The sequence below is a fragment of the Triticum aestivum genome, chromosome 3B (assembly GCF_018294505.1).
Source record: "Triticum aestivum cultivar Chinese Spring chromosome 3B, IWGSC CS RefSeq v2.1, whole genome shotgun sequence".
In the NCBI taxonomy this organism is placed as follows: Eukaryota; Viridiplantae; Streptophyta; class Magnoliopsida; order Poales; family Poaceae; genus Triticum; species Triticum aestivum.
The window spans coordinates 81,096,498-81,118,596 of NC_057801.1; the positions used below are offsets into that span (position 1 = coordinate 81,096,498).

At 44.7% G+C, this 22,099-nt stretch overlaps 1 protein-coding gene across 2 annotated transcripts; it reads left to right on the forward strand.

The window, feature by feature from the left end:
* Positions 1 to 8,212: 8,212 nt before the first annotated feature.
* LOC123068749 (transcription factor GTE8) lies at positions 8,213 to 16,282 on the forward strand. Of its 2 annotated transcripts, none has more exons than XM_044491379.1 (11): positions 8,213 to 8,680; positions 9,017 to 10,265; positions 10,358 to 10,495; positions 11,175 to 11,242; positions 11,737 to 11,809; positions 11,913 to 11,972; positions 14,709 to 14,768; positions 14,862 to 14,974; positions 15,058 to 15,100; positions 15,183 to 15,304; positions 15,384 to 16,282. In XM_044491379.1, the coding sequence occupies exons 2-11, from the start codon at positions 9,047 to 9,049 to the stop codon at positions 15,633 to 15,635; spliced, it is 2,148 nt and encodes a 715-aa protein (XP_044347314.1). In that variant the 5' UTR covers positions 8,213 to 8,680; positions 9,017 to 9,046; the 3' UTR covers positions 15,636 to 16,282. The 2 variants fall into 2 exon arrangements, with proteins under 2 accessions (XP_044347314.1, XP_044347313.1); XM_044491378.1 differs by having other exon boundaries at positions 9,020 to 10,265.
* The last annotated feature ends 5,817 nt before the right edge of the window (positions 16,283 to 22,099 follow it).

Consider the following 22,099-nt stretch of genomic DNA (forward strand, 5'->3'; position numbering starts at 1 on the left):
TCGCTCACTTTTACCACTTGTTACCTTGCTATTTTTATATTTTCAGATTACAAAAACCTATATCTATCATCCATATTGCACTTGTATCACCATATCTTCGCCGAACTAGTGCACCTATGCAATTTACCATTGTATTGGGTGTGTTGGGGACACAAGAGACTCTTTGTTATTTGGTTGCAGGGTTATTTGAGAGAGACCACCTTCATCCTACGCCTCCCACGGATTGATAAACCTTAGGTCATCCACTTGAGGGAAATTTGCTACTTTCCTACAAACCTCTGCACTTGGAGGCCCAACAACGTCTACAAGAAGAAGGTTACGTAGTAGACGTCAAGCTCTTTTCTGGCGCCGTTGCCGGGGGGGGGGGGTAAGTGCTTGAAGGTATATCTTTAGATCTTGCAATCGAATCTTTTTTTTTCTTGTTTTATCACTAGTTTAGTTCATAAAATAAAACTACAAAAAAAATGGAATTGCGTTTGCCTCATACGCTTCATCTTTTTAATATCTTTCATGAAAATGATGGAAGGGAAAATTGTGCTCAAGTGCTAGAAGAAGAAGTCTATAAAATGTTTGGCACTAAATCTTTGAACGATGAGCATGATTGCAATGTTGTTAGTATGAAATCTTCGAATATCCATAGTACTAATGAAGATTGCACTAGTCATGATGAAAATGCCTCTTATAAGCATGTCAACTTTTGTGGAGTGCATAGAGTTTGCAAGTACACATCAAATAGGGAAGATAGATTTTGCAAGAGGCATAAGTATTTAGAAACTAAATGGTTGCAAGAGAGGCTAGATGCTTGTTCTGAAAATCTAAAATTTCTTTGCCATCCGTGTGAACTTTGTAATGAACGTGATCATTTAAATCCCCAATGCAAATTGTTTCATGATCGTATCGTGTCCAAAAATTGTGATGACTTGATTTCCCTTGCACATCATAATGAACTTAGTTTGCTTTTGGGTTATTAAGAAACGAAACGTATAACTAAGGATATGCCAGAATTTGTCCTTGATAAAGCTCTTGATTTTGATCTAGAAGAAATTTTTATGTATTGTGCGGTGAATTGCATTGAAAATCCTTATATTGCCAATTACATAAACAAAATAAAACAAATAGAAGATGAAGAGAATAGTAATGAAAGGGAAGAGACTTCCCAATATCCTCCTATTATTTATTATGATGAATCAGGTAACGAGGAGGAGCTCTCTATTCAACCAATCTCATTAATAAGGAGCTCAAAAAAGAGGGTTAAACCCACACATGATGTGAAGAAGAAAAAGAAAAGACAGAGAAGCAAAGGTAGAAAGGTATCCCTCTCAAATGTTGTTGCTCCTATTACCCATTGTGATGATGATAATTGCTATACTATTGGTGCTATCCATACTATTAATGATGAGAGTGATTATGCTTATGATATGAAAAGGCCCAAGCTTGGGGATGCTATGTTTGATGAGAATGACATGTTTGAAAATATATTTGCTGCAATTAATGTTTGTCCCAAGCTTGGGGATACTATGTTTACCGAAGATGATATTTTTAGTCTCCCAAGTTTTGATGTGCAAATTTATTATGATGATAGCATGCCTCCTATTTATGATGGTTATATTGATGAAAGTGGATTTGGAGAGGTCATGACTTTATTTAGTGATGAATCCACTATTTTGGAAGAGGTTTCAATTGATTATGATGAGAACAAAGTTGCTACTTATGATGATTATTGTGATGAAACTTATGCTATAAAAAGTAGTGATGATTATATTTATAAAACCTGTCATGATTATGATTACCCTTTTTTCTGAACATTACTCTTTTAATACGGAAATAATTTATAGTATTCGAGTCTCTTATGATACTCCCACTATTCCGAATGAGAAGAATTTTGCTTATGTGGAGAATAATAAAAATTATATGCTTGTAGATCATGAAAAGAATGCTTCATGTGATGCTTATATTGTTGAATTCATCATGATGCTATTGAAAATTATTATAACGGAGGAATATATGCTTGTAGGAATTGCAATAATATCAAGTTTCCTCTCTATGTGCTTAAAGTTTTGAAGTTATGCTTGTTTAGCCTTCCTATGCTAGTTGATTATTGTTCCCATAAATTGTTTGCTCACAAAATACCTATGCATAGGAAGTGGGTTAGACTTAAATGTGCTAGTCATATTCTTCATGATGCTCTCTTTATGTTTCAATTCTTATCTTTTATGTGAGCATCATTGTCATCATCATGCCTAGCTAGAAAGGCATTAAAATAAGCGCTTGTTGGGAGACAATCCAATATTTACCCTTACTGTTTTTGTGTGTCCACATGATTATGCTACTGCAGTAATCATGTTTTATAGCTTTTGTTTCAATAAAGTGCCTAGTAAGACCTTTAGGATAGCTTACGGTGATAGTTGTGTTGATCCTGCTGAAAATCAGAAACTTTTGCACCTAGTAAATTAGTTTTGATAATTCACAGAAACGTGCTTCTATCTGATTTTTTTTGCTATGGATTGGTACACAAATTGCTCATGTTTTCCTAATTTGGTAGGATTTTTGGAGTTCTAGAAGTATACATTTGATACAGATTACTACAGACTGTGTTGTTTTTGACAGATTCTGTTTTCTATGTGTTGTTTGCTTATTTTGATGAATCTATGAGTAGTATCGGAGGGTATGAACCATAGATAAGTTGGAATACAATAGATACTACACCAATATGAATTTATAATGAGTTCACAACAGTACCTAAGTGGTGATTTATTTTCTTATACTAACGGAGCTTACGAGTTTTCTGTTAAGTTTTGTGTTGTGAAGTTTTCAAGTTTTGGGTAAAGATTCAATGGACTATGGAATAAGGAGTGGCAAGACCCTAATATTGGGGATGCTCAAGGCACCCCAAGGTAATATTCAAGGACAACCAAGAGCCTAAGCTTGGGGATGCCCCGGATGGCATCCCCTCTTTCGTCTTCATCCATCGGTAACTTTACTTGGAGCTATATTTTTATTCACCACATGATATGTGTTTTGCTTGGAGCGTCATTTCATTTTGTTTTGTTTTGCTTGCTGTTTGAATAAATACCAAGATCTGAAATTCTTAAATGTTAGAGAGTCTTCACATAGTTACATAATTATTCAACTACTCATTGATCTTCACTTATATCTTTTGGAGTAGTTTGTCATTTGCTCTAGTGCTTCACTTATATCTTTCTAGAGCATGGTGGTGGTTTTATTTTGAACAAATAGATGAACTCTCATGCTTCACTTATATTGCCTTCCTTATGAGTGGAGGTCGGGATCACGCGATGGTTAACTCCTACCAACCCTTCCCCTAGGAGCATGCGTAGTAGTACTTTGCTTCGAGGGCTAATAAACTTTTGGAATAAGTATATGAGTTCTTTATGACTAATGTGAGTCCATGGATTATACGCACTCTTACCCTTCCATCATTGCTAGCCTCTACGGTACCGCACATTGCCCTTTCTCACCTTGAGAGTTGGTGCAAACTTCGCCAGTGCATCCAAACCCCGTGATACGATACGCTCTATCACACATGAACCTCCTTATATCCTCCTCAAAACAGCCACCATACCTACCTATTATGGCATTTCCATAGCCATTCCGAGATATATATTGCCATGCAACTTTCCACTATTTCATTTATTATGACACATTTCATCATTGTCATATTGCCTTGCATAATCATGTAGTTGACATCGTATTTGTGGCAAAGCCACCATGCATAATTTTTCATACATGTCACTCTTGATTCATTGCCCATCCCGGTACACCGCCGGAGGCACTCATATAGAGTCATATTTTGTTCTAGTATCGAGTTGTAATCCATGAGTTGTAAGTAAATAGAAGTGTGATGATCATCATTATTAGAGCATTGTCCCTTGAAAAGAAAGGCCAAAAAAAGAGAAATACCAAATAAAAAAGAAACGAAAGGCCAAATAAAAAAAAGGAAGCCCCCCCCAAAAAAAAGGGGGGGTAATGTTACTATCCTTTTCCACACTTATGCTTCAAAGTAGCACCATGACCTTTATGATAAAGAGTCTCTTATTTTGTCACTTTCATTTACTAGTGGGAATTTTTTATAGAACTTGGCTTGTATATTTCAATGATGGGCTTCCTCAAAATGCCCTAGGTCTTCGTGAGCAAGCAAGTTGGATGCACACCCACTTAGTTTCTTTTGTTGAACTTTCATACATTTATAGCTCTAGTGCATCCGTTGCATGGCAATCTCTACTCCTCATGTTGACATCAATTGATGGGCATCTCCATAGCCCATTGATTAGCCTCGTCAATGTGAGACTTTCTCCTTTTTTGTCTTCTCCACACAACCTACATCACCATATTCTATTCCACCCATAGTGCTATATCCATGGCTTACGCTCATGTATTACGTGAGAGTTGAAAAAAGCTGAAGCGCGTTAAAAAGTATGAACCAATTGCTTGGCTGAAACCGGGGTTGTGCATGATGGGAGTATTTTGTGTGACAAAAATGAAGCATTGTCTAACTATATGATTATGTAGGGATAAGCTTTCTTTGGCTATATTATTTTGATAAGACATGATTACTTTGTTAGTATGCTTGAAGTATTACTATTTTTATGTCAATATTAAACTTTTATCTTGAATCTTTTGGATCTAAACATTCATGCCACAATAAAGAAAATTACATTGAGAAATATGCTAGGTAGCATTCCACATCAAAAATTCTGTTTTTATCATTTACCTACTCGAGGACGAGCAGAAATTAAGCTTGGGGATGCTTGATACGTCTCCAACGTATCTATAATTTTTGATTGTTCCATGCTATTGTATTACCCATATATGATGTTTTATATGCATTTATATGCTATTTTATATGATTTTTTGGGACTAACCTATTAACCTAGAGCCTAGTGCCAGTTTCTGTTTTTTTTCTTGTTTTTGAGTTTTACAGAAAAGGAATACCAAACGGAGTCCAATTGACGTGCCAATTTTTGATGATTTTTTATGGACCAAAAGAAGCCCCAGAGTAAAAGAGTTGGGCCAGAAGAGTCCCGGGCTGCCCCCGAGGGTGGGGGGCGTGCCCCCTATCTCGTGGACAGCCCGGAGACCCCCCCCCCCTGACTTGTTCCCGACGCCAAAAATTCCTATAAATACTGAAACCTCCAGAAAATACAATAGATCGGGAGTTCCACCGCCGCAAGCCTCTGTAGCCACCAAAAACCAATCGGGACCCTGTTCTGGCACCCTGCCGGAGGGGGGATCCCTCACCGGTGGCCATCTTCATAATCCCGGCGCTCTCCATGATGAGGAGGGAGTAGTTCACCCTCGGGGCTGAGGGTATGCACCAGTAGCTATGTGTTGATCTCTCTCTCTCTCTCTCGTGTTCTTGATTTGGCACGATCTTGATGTATCGCGAGCTTTGCTATTATAGTTGGATCTTATGATGTTTCTCCCCCTCTACTCTCTTCTAATGGATTGAGTTTTCCCTTTGAAGTTATCTTATCAGATTGAGTCTTTATGGATTTGAGAACACTTTATGTATGTCTTGATGTGCTTATCTGTGGTGACAATGGGATATTCACGTGATCTACTTGATGTATGTTTTGGTGATCAACTTGCGGGTTCTGTAACATTGTGAACTTATGCATAGGGGTTGGCACACGTTTTCATCTTGACTCTCCGTTAGAAACTTTGGGGCACTCTTTGAAGTTCTTTGCGTTGGTTGAATAGATGAATATGAGATTGTGTGATGCATATCGTATAATCATGCCCACAGATACTTGAGGTGACATTGGAGTATCTAGGTGGCATTAGGGTTTTGGTTGATTTGTGTCTTAAGGTGTTATTCTAGTACGAACTCTATGATAGATTGAACGGAAAGAATAGCTTCGTGTTATTTTACTACGGACTCTTGAATAGATCGATCAGAAAGGATAACTTTGAGGTGGTTCCGTACCCTACAATAATCTCTTCATTTGTTCTCCGCTATTAGTGACTTTGGAGTGACTCTTTGTTGCATGTTGAGGGATTGTTATATGATCTAGTTATGTTATTATTGTTGTGAGAACTTGCACTAGTGAAAGTATGAACCTTAGACCTTGTTTCAAAGCATTGCAATACCGTTTTCACTCACTTTTACCACTTGTTACCTTGCTGTTTTTATATTTTCAGATTACAAAAACCTATATCTATCATCTATATTGCACTTGTATCACCATCTCTTCGCCGAACTAGTGCACCTATACAATTTACCATTGTATTAGGTGTGTTGGGGACACAAGAGACTCTTTGTTATTTGGTTGCAGGGTTGTTTGAGAGAGACCATCTTCATCCTACGCCTCCTACAGATTGATAAACCTTAGGTCATCCACTCGAGGGAAATTTGCTATTGTCCTACAAACCTCTGCACTTGGAGGCCCAACAACGTCTACAAGAAGAAGGTTACGTAGTAGACATCACCGGCCCATAGCGCTGCACATACACCGACATCTTATCTTTCCCCTTCCTCTCCCTTTATGCAGCCCAGTTGTCATCGACCTGCCTTTGGGAGTGTTGGCCCATCACTTTTGTTCGGAGATCATGCTCACGTCTGGACTCTAGATCATCACGAAGATCCTGCTCCCTCGGCAAGCCGCGGTTGTATCTGTCCTTGCTAGGACTCTCAACTTCCTCCCCATATCTTCCCTGCTTGTTGCCAGTGCGATTGTCAGCAGAGAAGGAGAACTCAGTGCCCAGGTTCCTCTTAGTAGGTAAATCCCGTACCCTTGGTTGCTCATGTCTTCCATCAGAGGCTTTTGTAGCTCGCGAACTGCCCATGCTATTTCCGCTGCTAACAGCTCCGCTTGCCCCTTCCTCCTTACTTGTTGCATTCCTACCCGGGTCAGACCACAGCCAGCTTCCCCATTGAGCAACCAGTTCTACTGGAGGAACACACAAGCCATTAACATGAACCAGGCGGCCACAGTCGAAACAAAAGTGGGGAATCTTCTCGTAAGAAAATTCGAACCAAGTTCTCTCTTTGTCATCGCTCTTTTTCTTTAGAAAGAAACCCCTGATCAGTGGTTCAAACACAGATATTTTAGTTCGAACACGTAGTTGGTTCCCACGCGCCACACCATCCTTGTCAACATCAACCTTAACAGTTTCTCCCAGCCAGTTTCCCAGTGCCCTCCCAAAGACTTATGTCCTCTTGTCAGGTGGTAAGTCAGACACCTTCACCCAAACATCTACTTATCAAATATCATCTCAGAAGGCCTTTTATCTCCTTCGTAATCTTTCATCACCAGCACCGCAAAATCGTATTGCCACAGACCATTATTCAGCACATGTCTCCAGTCGCCTTCGCTATCGAATTGAACTGAGATGATTTTAGGCCCGATCTCTCTGAATTTTGCTTCCTGGTGCAGTCCCCATGCCTTAGGCATGGTTTTCTCAAGCACAGACATCTTCAGAGGCCGGGGCGAGCAGACCTTGCCCACCGCCGCCCACTTGTGGCGTTTCTGGATGTCCGGAGTTGGATCTTCAAACACAAATCCTGCCTCATCCTTCTCCATCAGGGCCATCCCGCCAAGTCCCGCCGAAAGGCTCGCCAACGGATATGGGGTTTTGCTCTCCACAGGAGAGATGGAGTCTCTCTGCGCAGCAGATCCGACCTTTGTTCTCATCGGCGGCGTCACCGTCCCTTTACCAGGGGCCGTCGTCGAGTTCCCCGGAGTCGCCGTCGGCGTCTTCTCATCTACACCTCCCGCCATCAGCGCCGCTACAGGGCAGGCTTACAGACACACCAGCCCGAGTCCAGAGGAGCGCCGTCGCTACCCTGGAGCACCGCCGGAATCAAGCCACCCCCGTCACCGAAACCCTAACCCTAGCACAGCCGCGCGGTCGCCTCGCGATCGCCAGCTATCGCCTTAAAGCGTCGGAACGTGGTGGACCCATTTGTGACCATATACTTGGCATCATGTCAACCGCATTATCGACCTGCTAGAGTTGCTCGGAGTTAGAATTTCCCCGTACCCGTTACACACCCCAAAAACAGGCAGGCCAGGAGTCCTAGGACCCAGGCACGCGCCTGCTTCCACGTGTCACCATCCTTCACCTCCAAGCCACCCCGCCCCCTATCCGCGTGCTCGGCAAAAGACGGCCGCTCCCCAAACAGTACCGGACCTAGAGCACCCCCCACCCCGCACCTATAAATGCCCGCCGAGAGCACCCACCCCCGGCGCGCAAGTCGCACCGAACCAAATGGTTTTGCTCCGCTCCACTTCGGGTCCCGACTAGACTCGTGCGCAGGACCTGACTCCACTTCGGGCTCGGCCGCTCGGGCTCGGGCTCGGTCGCTAAGGCGAGGAGGAAAAGGATAAGCGGCCACGGACGCCCACCGCGTCGCACCCTGCACCTCCCGTCCCCCCGAGCGCCACGGCCGGAGCCCGGAGAATCCACGGCCGCTCGCCGTCCCGCTCCCAGGAGCCCCCCGTGGCCCGCACGCCCGGCGCCCCGGCGGCAGTCCTGCCCACCGCCGTGCGGCAGCCTGCAGGTGGAGGGCGGAGGCGCTCACCGGCTCACCGGCAAGCCGCAGCGGCGGATCTGTCCTCGAGCCGCGGCTACTGAGGTCGTTTGCGCCGGGCAGGGCATCACGGGGCACGTCGCGGCCTTGTTCCCGCCCCCGACAGCCTCATTCTCCAGCCCTAAGGTGAATCCCCTTCCAGACTCCCAATCTGAAATCCAATCGTTGACCTGCACATTTGTAGCTTCTGTTTGGATTTAGAGAGATATGATTCGTTTCACTCTCTGCACATGTCACCGTCCTGCTCTGATTCATTTCATTAGTACGGCTGGTCCCTTGGTACGGATTGGTCCTAGGGCCAAGTGCAATGTTAGGGTTTTGCTGCGCAACATTTGAATACCTGTAAATTTCGGTCTGTGTGCTTTCATTTCAATCCGCTATAGGCTTCAGTTTGTTGTCTGTGTGCTTGTGTGTGTGTGTGTGTGTGTGTGTGTGTGGCTGAAGCTGTTTGTTATTATTCAGCAGATCTCTGCCTAGCTGGCGCCTGGTAACATGACACCAACGGTCCTCATGGAGTACAGGCCACAGATGCAGATCAAACGGGGCTATGCCGAAATAGCTTACCGGGGCGCGGGGTATGCAGAGACTGCAGGTGAGTCGGGCAGCCCTGTTCGTGTTTACTCCGAAGATTCCTCTGCGCCAAAACGCAAGTGCATCAGCCTTAATAGCGATGGCTTTGATGTGAAGCGAGAGATCTTTGTCCCGTCTAAGTTGTCGTCGTCCGAGCGGCGCTACCTTCGAAAGAGATTCCGGGCAGAGCTTGATTCTGTCCGATATCTCCTCAAGAGGCCAGAGTTTTTGGCCATCATGCCTGTCAGCCGGGCACCTGGTTTCTCATCGTCGGCTGCCCCTCGAGCTAAAAAAGTGCAACGGGGGAGCCATGTTCTCCGTGGTGCCAAGGGACGCTTCTTGCCGACAAAACCCCGGCCTGAAACGTCTACAGTGTTGCCTGAAGCTACAATTCTGAAGCAGTGCGAAGCTATTTTGAAGAAGCTGATGACTCAGAAATTTAGTCATATTTTTAATGTTCCAGTAGATGTGGAAAAGCTGAATATTCCAGATTATAATGATATTATCAAGCACCCGATGGACCTTGGGACCATCAAGAAGAAACTAGATTCTGGTTCCTACACAAGTCCTTTTGATTTTGCAGCTGATGTCGGGCTGACCTTTAACAATGCGATAACGTATAATCCCCGAGGGCATGCAGTGCATGATATGGCCATTCAACTGAATAAAATGTTTGAGTCCAGATGGAAAACAGTTGAGAAGAAATTAGTTTCTGCCGCCACTAAGCCACATGTTGAGGTTGACAGGGCTGACTCAAAGAGGAGAAAGACCCCTCCTATGGACCGCAGTGACCTGTCAATAGATTGTGTCAGGCCAGCTGAGATTGTGAAGCCGAAGATGACATTTGAGGAGAAAGAATCCTTTGGAAACTGCTTAGCTTCTTTGTCTGAGGATCCAGAATTACCTGGTCACATCATTGATATGTTACAGCAGTGTATCGACAACAATACAGATCAGCTTGGGGATGAAGAGATAGAGATTGATATCCATGCACTGAGTGATGACATACTATTAGAATTGAAGAAGCATGTGGACAAGTACTTGCATGAGAGAGATCATCAGCAGACAAAATCTGAGCCTTCCGAGAATGAGGCTGTGAATGTTTCTGGCCTCAGTCATTCATCCACAAATCCCTGCAAAGGTATTTTGTCATGTACCCTTTGAGGTTCTCAATAGATTTAACTTTAATGTCATCAATGCAGTTGTTAGAGATCGACCTTTTTGTGCACTCAGGTGGTGAGCCTGTTGAGGAGGATGTGGACATTTGCGGCAATGCATCCCCTATATTGATAGAGAAGGATCCACAGATCAGGACAAGCAAATGTGGTAGTCCAAGTAGTTCCAGCAGTGGCTCGGGATCTTCATCCAGTGGTGTGTACATATGAGTTATTTAGTTATCTACATTGTGTTTACCATTGGTTACATCGTTGTAAAACATGTTTCTCCGTGACACTGCTCTGATTACTTTGACCATCTTTATATTTCCTTTCTCATGTTCTCATAGAGGTTTATGCTTATGCCTAGTTCATATTTCTTTGGCTAAACTTTAGTGAACTTTGAGTTTATGAGTTTACGGAAGGTTGTGAAGTAAAAAGTTGAGAAGGAAACATTTTTCACTATATGAGTTTACAGATTTGTGCTTGTCATTTAGGAGTACCTTTTTAAACTATTATTATCGTTCTGTAGACTTAGAGGTATCGGTAGAAATTTAATTATTATCTTTCTGTTCCATAATATAAGAGCGTTTTTGACACTGTAAAAAACGCTCTTATATTAAGGGACGGAGGGAGTAGTTAGGATTTCAAGAATGCCATCCTGCAATTACCTCACACTGATTCTTAGTGAACTAATATGTGGTGCAAGGGGTCATACATAGCTGCAAGGGCACCGTACATGCTTTCTAGAGATTATTACTGGGAACTACAGATACTTTGTACCAGTTAGTTTTCTTAAACAGCCCGTCCCAGTTGTCTACATGACCCTACTGTATTTGATATATTTATCTTGTAAAGCGTGTCCTCAGATCGTATTTGCTATGCTGGTAATGCAGATTCCGACTCAGGCAGTGACGCTGAAAGCGAACCAGAAAAAGCAGGTAGCCCAGCAAAGCTTGTGAAGGTACTTTGGCAATTTCTTGCTGGGTGATCCTTCAATTAAGCCAGTTAATGTAGTAAGGACTATCTTAGTTAGTGAACATATGGACCAATGGAGTGCGTTAGCAGGATTAAACCCCACTGATTCTATCTCTCCTCAGCTCTCTACATTCATCCATTATTCCCTTGTCATTATTTTTACCGCATCTGTAGTCAGTCACTAGCCCTTCTGTTCGCAACTTGACCCTCCTTGTCCAATTATTTGATAGTACCATGCCGTATCTGTATTTGCAGTTAGTTTTGTAGCTTGTACTTCATTGGTTGACTCAGCCTTGGTCAGACCAAACCAGGTAGAAGAATGGTGATCTGGTTGCTGTACCTTTACACTAGTCTGAGTCAACTGTGATCAGTAATCACGATATTCAGTTCTACTAATGTTGTGGCAAGAGTTTGTCGTTTCATTTCCAATGGCTGGCCAACCTTGTTGCGCTGCAATAATTGGTTTCTCCTAATTTGTAGGGTATTAAAATACCAGAACAACCTGCAGAGCAAGAAAAGAGTGATGATGTTATTAGCCCTATTGATGCTAACCGTAAGTTCTATCCCCATGCTCCCTTTAGCTGCTTGTTGTTGCAAGCTGTTCTTAATCTACTTCTATTTGTCATGCTTACCATTTACCATTGGTTAAATCACAGACACTACTGCTGATGTGGAACTCCGTGAACAGGACAATGAGTCCAAGGCTGCACCTGAGGGTAAGCACCTCCGTGTGCCTGTGGCTTTTTTCTCCCCACCAGCCATCACTTGCATCATGTCTTCTACAACTTTGGCGACTACCACACGCTCATATCATTTTGAAAACAATTTGTCACACATTTGATATGTTAATATTAACTAGATTAGTGAATATGTGACATACAGCCACAATGGGATTTATGCTGCATATTCAACCTCACGGTGACAATTAGCATTGTTTGTGCTCCTCTCGTCAACTTTGCCTCCACCTAGGATGAAGTCATGTTCTTGTAGTTCTTTTTTCTACTCCTTGCGGTAGTTGTCCATGCCCTCCTTTTGTTGGCTTTGCTCCGCCCTGGCAAGTCACATTCTCCCATTTTTTTTCATCTCCTTATGGCAGTGGTTTCCAAGAAAGGACGATACCATATTCCATATACACATGCATTAAAGATATACTAACAAGTGAGTAGATGTATGAAATAGGAAACAACTATTTTGTTGATTCTCATCAATGAACTCACAAAATCAACTCCACATCATAGCTAGATGGATACCATTGTTTTTTAAAGCACTGGTGCTTATTTGCAGAGGATAGACGCTTAATTAGGCACTGGTGCTTCAGAAACATCCGGTTTATTTTTTAGCACCTTCCTAAGCATCTAGCATTGTACAAGGCCTAAAAGGATAGGGATAGCCAAACTGCTGAGAATATTTCTCCAAAATCTGCTTGTGAACAGCAGGCAAAATATGGCGGTTGAGGGCAACCATGCTCGCCTCGCTAGCGAATCATTTTTTTTTTCGCTCAGTCACCTCTCCCGAACAAAACCAACGTGTCAGTTACCCAAGCTCTCCGCGCTCTCTTTCTTGCAGTTGGCGGCTGCTGCGGCGGCGCCAACGCTGGCCAGAGAAGTGCAGCGGCGGGCAAGCCTCGCCCTTCCTCTCATGTCTATCTAGCCCCCTCTCCAGTCCAGTGCGCGTGCCCCGTGTGGAGGCGGCAGCTTTGCCATGCGGCGGTGACGACGGCTTGGGTGGATCCGCGATGGCGCTGCCACACTTGAGAGCGAGGCTATGTAGAACTGGGTCCAGCAGGAGTTAACTCCACCGCACTCCTCGCGAACGCCCGCCACAACATCAAGCCCTGCTTGGCTGCCCTCATCCTACCTCACCCCCACACCGTTCCTCTGCTGGGTTAGGCTGCGGCTGGCTCTGTCCTTTCAATTCCCATGCTTCTGTCCATACTTGTTAAATTCATAAACTGCAGCATGCTAGAGGATGTGCGGCTATGAAACCCTACTCCCTGATTTGTTGCTCTATGAACTGCAAGCCTGATCTGTTAAATTCACGGGTGATTGTGTGCATACTTGTTACTTGTATACAAGATAACAGCTGCATGTACACTAATTTATGCATGTGCTATACTAGAGCATACTAGATGTGCGGCTGATAGTGTGTGTGTGTGTGTGCGCACGCGCTTGTGTATGTGAATCTTGGAAGTTTTTTTTCCTTTTCAATTTACTACCATAGATGAACAAGAAAAATAAGCTATCTGGAAGTTTTTCTTCAATTTACTAGAGGATGCTTGGCTGGTTGTGTGTGTGTGTGTGTGTGTGCGCGCGCGCTTGTGTATCTGTTAGACTTATGATATTAAAGTACAGTGGCATGTCAAACAGACAAATAGCTATCCCTAACCACCTCTTATCCTTTGAACCAAACAACAAAACATGGCTATCCAACCAATCTAATCCTACCCAACCAAACAACAAAGAGTGGTTGGATATCCTCAGCCAACCCAGCCTTGCCATCGAACCAAACACCACCTAGAAAGTTACTGCAGTAATCTGTATCAACAATGATAGTGCAGGTCATAACCAATTAATCAAGATTGAGCTTGAGCTCTATTAGGAATCAGACCAAGAAGAGAACCTTAAATTTTTTAGGAGAGGCGAAGGGAAGAGGAAGAGCTGGGTAGTTGCACCCTTGATCCAGCCGAAGAGGAAGCAGGCGACGCTGTGGACTCACTCATGGAAGGCCTCGACGGCAAGTGAGAACTTTCAGCCCTCCGTCTCGAGGTTGGTGTTGAGCAATGCCAGGGTGGAGACGTCGCCGTGCTCCATATGCAGCCCCGGGACGAACTCTAACACCTTCGCCGCTAGTCAACGAAGGGTCAGCCGGGTTGGCGCGTGCCTAGGCAAAGGGAATAAGAGGCAGACGGGAGAGCGTACCGGTGTGGAGGTGGCCTCACGGAGTGTGTCACAAAGACAATCACACGGAGGATGGATTTCATCGACAGGTAGATGGACCTCGCATCGCCGCCTTTGATCCATGATGTCCGTTGATGCTCAGCCGGTCGCCGCCTGGTATCTTGGGCTATGGGATGAAGGCACGGTGAAGGGAGGACAGAGACGCAGTTGCGTACTCCTGTACACCGCCTGGATCGGGGGTGGTCACGGTAGAGGGGGCGCTGCCGTGCGGGCTGGGTGGTTCTGATTCGTGAGTGAGAGAGGTGGGAAGACGAGTACTCCCAGGTCGGGGGAGAAGTTGGAGGATGTACTGACATGTGGTTGCCTTTGTATGGCCTTTTTTTTGTGGGGATACCTTGTGTGTGGGCACGAGATGTTTATTTTTGGTTTTTCCTTTTAAGGTTTTATGGTAAAAATTGGTGGAGGTGAGGACGTGGGAGGTCAAACCATTACGAAGGCAAACTCCCCTTTAATAGTAAAGAAGACTTGTCATACTTACCAATGGTTAAATCACAGGCACTGCTGCTGATGTGGAACTCCATGAGCAGGACAATGAGTCGAAGGCTGCACCTGAGGGTAAGCATGATTTTGTAAGCAGGTTCATATGAGACCACCAAGGGGTCTTGGTGCATTAATCTGCATCTGATCCTTTCCCAATGAAAAATTTAGGGGAGAGTGCAAAACCTGATAGGCAAGTCTCCCCGGACAAGCTCTTACGAGCAGCTGTTTTGAGGGGCCGCTATGCTGATGTAATTGTGAAAGCTCGTGGGATTCTCTGCCAGGTTTAGGAGCTTTTACATCTAGCTTTCTTTCCTTCATCATTGGCTGCACCTCTTCCTGACATGTAATTACCTAATGAGATCAGGGTGGAGATAAACAGGAGGAGCTGGAGAAACTGCAGAAGGAAGGTAAAAATCGTATACACCTGTTTGTTTGCTGCTAAGTAGGAAGCTCCTGCTTTTCTGAGAATTGTCTTGCCTATGGACACAGAGAAAGAACGGCTTTTGGCTGAAGGTAATGCAGCTATGGAAGCTCGCAGAGCTGAAGCAGAGGCCGAATCTAAGCGTAAGCGGGACCTTGAGAGGGAAAGGGCTCGTCAGGCCTTGCAGGAGGTAAGTGAATGAAGTTTTGCTGGTGCTATGGAACTCATCTTTTGTCTTATAGCTAAGAGTTCATTTAAACCTGATGCAGATGGAGAGAACTGTAGAAATTAATGACAGCGTCGATCCCAAGGACCTAGAAATGCTTGGTACAGTCACCACAGAACATATTGTGAGTTCTGTTGATGAAACGAGTCCAGAGCATTCCCAGGATGGCATGCCCAGTTTTCTTCCTGGTTCTGGCAGCATGTTGGAAAAACTAGGACTATTTATGAAAGTAGACGAGGAAGAAGAGGAAGAAGAACCATGCAGCAAAGATGCGGATGAAGGAGAAATCAACTAATGTCTGTTGACATGTTGGAGCCTTCTGGTCAAAGACAGAACAATCGCCTGTTTCAGCTGGCCGACGCACATGGGGAAATTGCTGGTAGCTGCGCACATGTCAGACATTTTCTCCCAAACGGTGCACAGAAGAATTCCCTCAAATTTGATGCTGCTGGAGGTGTTAAATCATGTGCTTGCAGGATGCACGCCCTTGGGAAGGGAAGGGAGGACAGAGATCGAGGCCCACCAAAATCCAGCTGCAAATGAAAATGGAGTTCATCTCTAAAATGAAGTATTCCTCCCTGTCCCGGAATCAAGACGATGCTGCGAGCTGTTGTTGGGTGTATTAATCTGATGGAGGCTTCTGGAAGATTCCTTCTGACTCGCGCGCAGTCAGATGTTGGCTCAGTACCACTTCTCACCGACACTTTTGCTGCTGTAAGACGCCCAAATCCAGCTGCTTTGGTGATATTGCCTCAATACAGTCCAGTACGCATTATGAACACTGAAGTCCTGGTTTGTGGTGTTTTGCTTTCTGTGAGTGTGAAGTGCAAGCGGGACAATATCTGCCAAAATTTGTATGCACGCATCTACGATTGTTCATTTTGTATACACGGATAGACAGATAGTGTGTATTGTTCACCAGTAAAGATTATATGATTATCACCAGGTACTACATAGTACAGTACTTCCTTGGTTCCAAAGTTCTTGTCTTAGATTTGCCTAGATATGGATGTATCTAATACTAAAACGTGACTTGATACATCCGTATTTTGACAAATCTAAGACAAGAATTTTGAGATGGAGGGAGTACAATTTAATGTGTTTTGGCTACGGTTCAATTTGACTAATTTGAATGTATTGCCTAGATATGTAGGACGGACTGATCAGCTCAGATTGTTTAAAGTGCATTCTTCCTCCCAAGGCCTTGTTCGGCTGTAACGGATTTAGGGCCAATTCTTTTGGGGCTTATGGCGTTGTGGAAATAAGCCGCCTCCTCCCAGCTTATTCGAAAAGCCTAATTTAAAATTTTATTTTAGAAGTCTACTAATTAACACTTAATTAGCAGGCTTCAAAAATAAAAATGTAGGCTGAGCTTTTAGAAAGGGAGGGAGCAGCTTTTTTTTTTTTGATAAACTTCTTCTCCTTTGTTCATTCATAAGTAAAGTAGCATCCTTTACAAGTAAAGGGATAACCTCATCAGGGCGTTATCCATCCAAACCCTCGGAGAAGAAAGGGAGGCAGCAGCTTATTATCACAGCCGGCCATAATAAGCCCTAAAAGAACTGGCTGTTAATCCTCTAGCGGATTGGGTGAGGGGGCTGGCATCACCAATCCTAGCTGTGATAATAGTTGCTGTAAAAGGGCCTTATCTTTTACTCCCTCCGTTCCCAAATATAAGTGACTACATACGAAACAAAATGAGTGAATCTATACTATAAAATGTATCAACATACATTCATATGTTGTTGTCTGTTTGAAATGACTAAAAAACATATATTTAAGAACGAGGGAGTACAAATTAGTACACGCTAGACACAGAAAACATGAATTCATGAAGGGCTCAGAATATCTACAGTTTAACTCAAGAGTTGGTATAAACCTTTGTTGAATAAAGGTCAAGATAGAATCTCGGTTTACAAATGTGTTTGGTTGCTGCTGGGCTATCCCTCCATGGACCATAGAACAGGACACGGATAGCCTGGTTTTGATGGCTGTCACCCGTTTGGTTTGTGGGCGAGCAGGGATAAAGGCAGACAGATGCTACAAATATCCTGCATTCTAAAAGGTGCAGCTGTGCTAATTAGCTCTCCCGAGCGCACAAGCCTGCGCATCGTCTATCCGCAATCGTGATCGCCAGGTGTGCCACGGTCGGAGCGAATCGTCCGCTGACGCCGCAAAAAGAATTAAACCGCTTGGGGACACAGCGGGACATGCTTCGCTATCTCTCTCAGAAAAATACACACTAGCCCAATCCTGTTTTCCCCGCCGAGCAGAGGCGGCGAACAAGCGGAGGAGCGCCGGCGACGACGCCCCGGAGGTCGACGGGGAGGTGGCAGACTAGAGGAGCCCGGCAAGCCGGTCGGCGGGGGATATAGAGCAGCTGCGCCACCGTCTCCTCCCCCTCTTTCTAGGATCTGGAGCTTGGGTCAGCCAACCGCCGCGGCTCCATCGGGGAAGGCCACCACGGAGCCCACGCTAGAGTGTGACCTGGTGCTTAGGTCAGCCCGCGGTGGCTCGTCCGTGTTGTCGGCCAACACCAAGGGCTGATCCGTCGCCTCCTCTCGCAACGGCCGCCCTGCGCGCGGTGTTCCAACAGTGTGGTCTCGGATATGGCGCGACCCGCAACCTCGAAGGACTCGTGCGGGAAGCAGGGCTTGTTCGGGTCCTTCGCGCAGATCGCGTCCATCAGCTGCACCTGCGACCGGCTTGCCCGAGTGCCGCGTCACGCACCTGTGCATCTCGCTCGACGGCTCGCACCAAATTGATTTGTGACCTGTGCGTGGGTTGATGTGTGCTTTGCTGTTCTTCTGTTTTTTTGATGAAATTGAAACTGAATCACTCGTGCACACCAAACTTCAAAGCAAGTACACGAGAACAACAGTACAGACTTTACGAACAGGTGCACATGCGTCCACATTCTACAATCTTTGCATCCTTTGCACTCCTTTGACATCTTTTTCAAAAGCAATGAAGCGATTGATGAACCTCTACATACTTTACATGTTCTTTTTCAATGTTCAGAGGGTTTACATCCTTTGCACATCGTTACAAGGCTTAGAAACACCACGGTGCAACCCTTGGTTGGCCCTGTTTACACAATCTATCCAAAGACTTGGTCTGATCCTAGATAGAGTTGGATGCAGTTAAGCACCGAACTGAACCTAGATAGATTGGATGCAGTTAAGCACTGAACTAACGACGAGACGATACCGGCCCAAGCTCACTAACAATTGTACGTGTGTTAAATGGTTATGGAAAATCAAGGAAACACAACATTAAAATCCAAAGCAACTTTTCTGTGATGGAAGGCAACTTTGACGGTGCGCAGAAGCAACTGCATTGTATTTCCTACCGCCACGAGGTAAGTTGTCTACCAGTTGATGCTTAGTTATCTATCATTGTCTCTAAGTAGCCAACAATACTGCAAAATTGCCTATTTTTCAGCCCCACGTGGTTCTTCTCCACACAGTCGTGCCATTAGATGCCACTCTTCAGTGTGCATACAAGAAACGCTAAGGTACCCACCACAGATGAGGAAAGGAGCCAACCCCTGTCTGAGTCTCCTCCGGTGACAAAGTGGTCGTGCGATCCTACGCCGCTCTTCCATGTTCGTGTCGAACAAGAGACACCGGACTACCTTCATCGTCTGTTCCTACCTGGCCACTAAGGTGCCCACCGCCGAGAAATCCCATAGTTGCCAGAAGCGCGTCGCCCAATGCATGATAGGTAGTTGCTAGAGATGTTATCGTGAGTAAACTAGAGATCCACTCCCGAGAGCCAAGCGAAGCAGGAGCGCCACCCTTGTGTAAAGTCGTGGGTTGGACCGGTGTTTGGCCCGCCAACCGTGTACGCGATCCAGGGGGTTGGGACAAATTGATTGTTTTGTGGACCGAGGGTTGGGCCTTCGTGGCTTTGGGGGAGTCGATGAACCGCGAGATGCACAGGGACGAGCTGGACTAAGGTTCCATAGGGAGGTTAAATAGGAGCTTGTGGAGGGAGGTTCCCAAAACATGCCCAACACGCGATAGTTAATTGCGGGAGATAGTGATGTGAGTTTCCCAGAGATCCACTCCCCTGAGTGATGTGGTTTCACCAAAAACTTGCCCAACGTGTGATAAATATTTGGTAGAGATCGATGCTGGGGCAAGTTGCCCAGAGTTTCATCCCTGAGAGCGTTGTGTTTTTTCGCACAAAAACTAGCGCAACACGTGATAGGTAGTTGCTAGAGATGCTCGCGCGAGTTGCCTAGAGATCCACTCCCGAGACCCGACAAGAGAGGGGGGGGGGGTCGGATCGAGTCGTCTATGGATTGGAGGAGGCGAATCGATGATTTGGGTGACGGTGGGATTTCATGGTTGGGAATGGTGGGTGGTGACGTCGGGGGCAGGGTCACACACAAGAGAAGCACATTTTGGGACATAGGTTGAGTGTGGCGACCACCCCCGCACAAAAAGACCACGAAAATATGGCCAAGGGCCACTTGCCAGAGACGCAAGCGCGAGTTGCCAGAGACATAGACAAGTGGTAAGTTGCTTGGGCGGTTGACAACTTCACACCACTTCTATTGTCCAGGAAAAGAGGCCAAGTTACGTGGGGTAGTAAATTTTACACCACTTTCAAAGCAATTTTCCCGTTTATGGAAGATAACTTTAGTGGCGCACACAAGCAACTTCGGTGTATAATGTGTACTAGTTAATTCGTCAAAAGTGATGGTAGGAAGCTTGGTAGGCAGCTTACAGGTGATGGTAGGTAACTTGGTAGTCGTCGTAGTAAACTCAAAAGAACATTTTGATGATAGGTGACCATGATATACAACCTAAGCGGAAGTTGCTTATTGTAATACAAAGTTGCCTCTCCATGGCACGAAAGTTGCTCGAGATTTTTTTCATCCAAAGCAATTTCATAGGTCACGCTAAGCAAATTGACGGTCATGATAGCCAACTTTATAAGAGCATTGAGTTGATAGGTAGTCATGATATGCAACCTGGCAACAAGGTGCATCATGTAGCACCAAAATTGATAGGTAGACAACTTACAAGTGTTGCTAGGCAATTTAGTAGTCATTCTAGCCAACTCAAAAGAACATAAGGATGATAGATGACCATGATACACAACCTAACCGAAATTTGCCTACTGGAATATAAAAGTTACCTCTTCATGGCACCAAAGTTGCTTGAGAGAAGAAGTTCGTCTAAAACAACTTCATAGTTGCGTTAGGAAACTTATAGGTGATGCTAGGCAATTTGGTGGTCATCATAGCCAACCCAAAAGAACATTGGGATGATAGATGACCATAATACACAACCTAATAGAAAGTTGCCTACTGTAGTACGAAAGTTGCCTATCCATGGCACCGAAGTTGCTTGAGAAAAAAGTTCGTCGAAAGCTACTGCATAGTTGGTGCTAGGCAACTTGCAGGTGATGTTAGGCAATTTGATAGTCATCGTAGCCAACTAAAAAAACAGCAGGATGATACGTGACCATGATACACAACCTAACCGAAAGTGGTCTACTCTAGTTCAAAAGTTGCCTCTCTGTGGTAGCAAAGTTGCTTGCGGAAAAAAAGTTCGTCAAAAGCAACTTCATAGGTGACACTAGGCAACTTGACAGTCATGATAGCCAACTTTATAAGAGCATTAAATCGATAGGTAGTCATGATAGTCAACCGGGCAACAAGGTGCTTCATATAACATCAAAGTTGATAGGTAGTCGTGGTAGGCAAGTTACAGATGATGATATGCAATTTGGTTCTCATCGTAGCCATCTCAAAAGAACATCAAAATAATAGGTGTGATAAACAGCCTAACGGAAAGTTGCCTGCTGTAGTACAAAAGTTGCCTCTTCGTGGCACCATAGTTGCCCGAGGAAAAGAAGTTCATCGAAACATATTGATATGGGATCTAGTTTTGAAGATCCCGTCGTCAAGAATCTAACGGTGAAAACGGATCTTAATTTTGATGTTCCGTTCAAAAGTTGTGACTTTTTAAAAGAATTGAACAAAAGTAAGCGTTAGAACAAAATTTACCTTTTTTGGGGTGTGTGCTCGAGAACGCTAGGGAGCACACGTGTGCTCTTTAGTCATGTCCTAAAAATAAAATGGAATCATAGACTGCTAATGTATCTATAAAATAAAAAACATCGTGGATAATTCTTGTTCTGGCGTATCCATGGCACAGACTACATGGCATATACACCAGGAACAATCTCATACAGAGAAACCACCACAAAAGAAAAACACTCACACAAGGAATGAAAAAAACGATCGGGTCCAGACGTAGTACCGGCGATGCAAGAAAGGTGAAAAAAGCTACTCTCATTCATTGGCGAACAAAAAGAGAATAGGACGCGTGGCCCGCTTCTTATTAGCAAGCTCGGGGAGGGCCTATTTGACGATATCCGGCCATGTCCTCCTACAACAATCGTAAAATTCATCTTCATGCGTGCATTGCTCGGCCCCAACCCGCAGAAGGTGCGGAACTTCTCCCTCAAGTGGTATCTCTTTTACGAGATGATTTTCAAGGTGAGCTTGCCGCCGCAGATCAGCCGTCCATCCTTCATAAATACCTTATAAAGTTTCATTTTGGTACTTTCGCAACCTCACAATGCTTGAGAAGTCGCTCGTCGATTTTCACGAGCCTACATAGGTTGTTGTGGTGCCAATAGTTGTCTGTGGTCGGTTGTGACCTGTTTGCAACGGCCCAAGAAACATGTCTGGTGTCGTTACTGCCAACTCAGAATATGGCGACAACGACACCAACG

Bases quoted from the DNA above. Each gene is read 5' to 3' on its own strand.
- LOC123068749 (XM_044491379.1), top strand. From the start codon at position 9,047: ATGACACCAACGGTCCTCATGGAGTACAGGCCACAGATGCAGATCAAA. The intron at 10,266-10,357 runs GTATTTTGTCAT...TTGTGCACTCAG, and splicing joins ATCCACAAATCCCTGCAAAG to GTGGTGAGCCTGTTGAGGAG. The intron at 14,769-14,861 runs GTAAGCATGATT...TGAAAAATTTAG, and splicing joins GTCGAAGGCTGCACCTGAGG to GGGAGAGTGCAAAACCTGAT.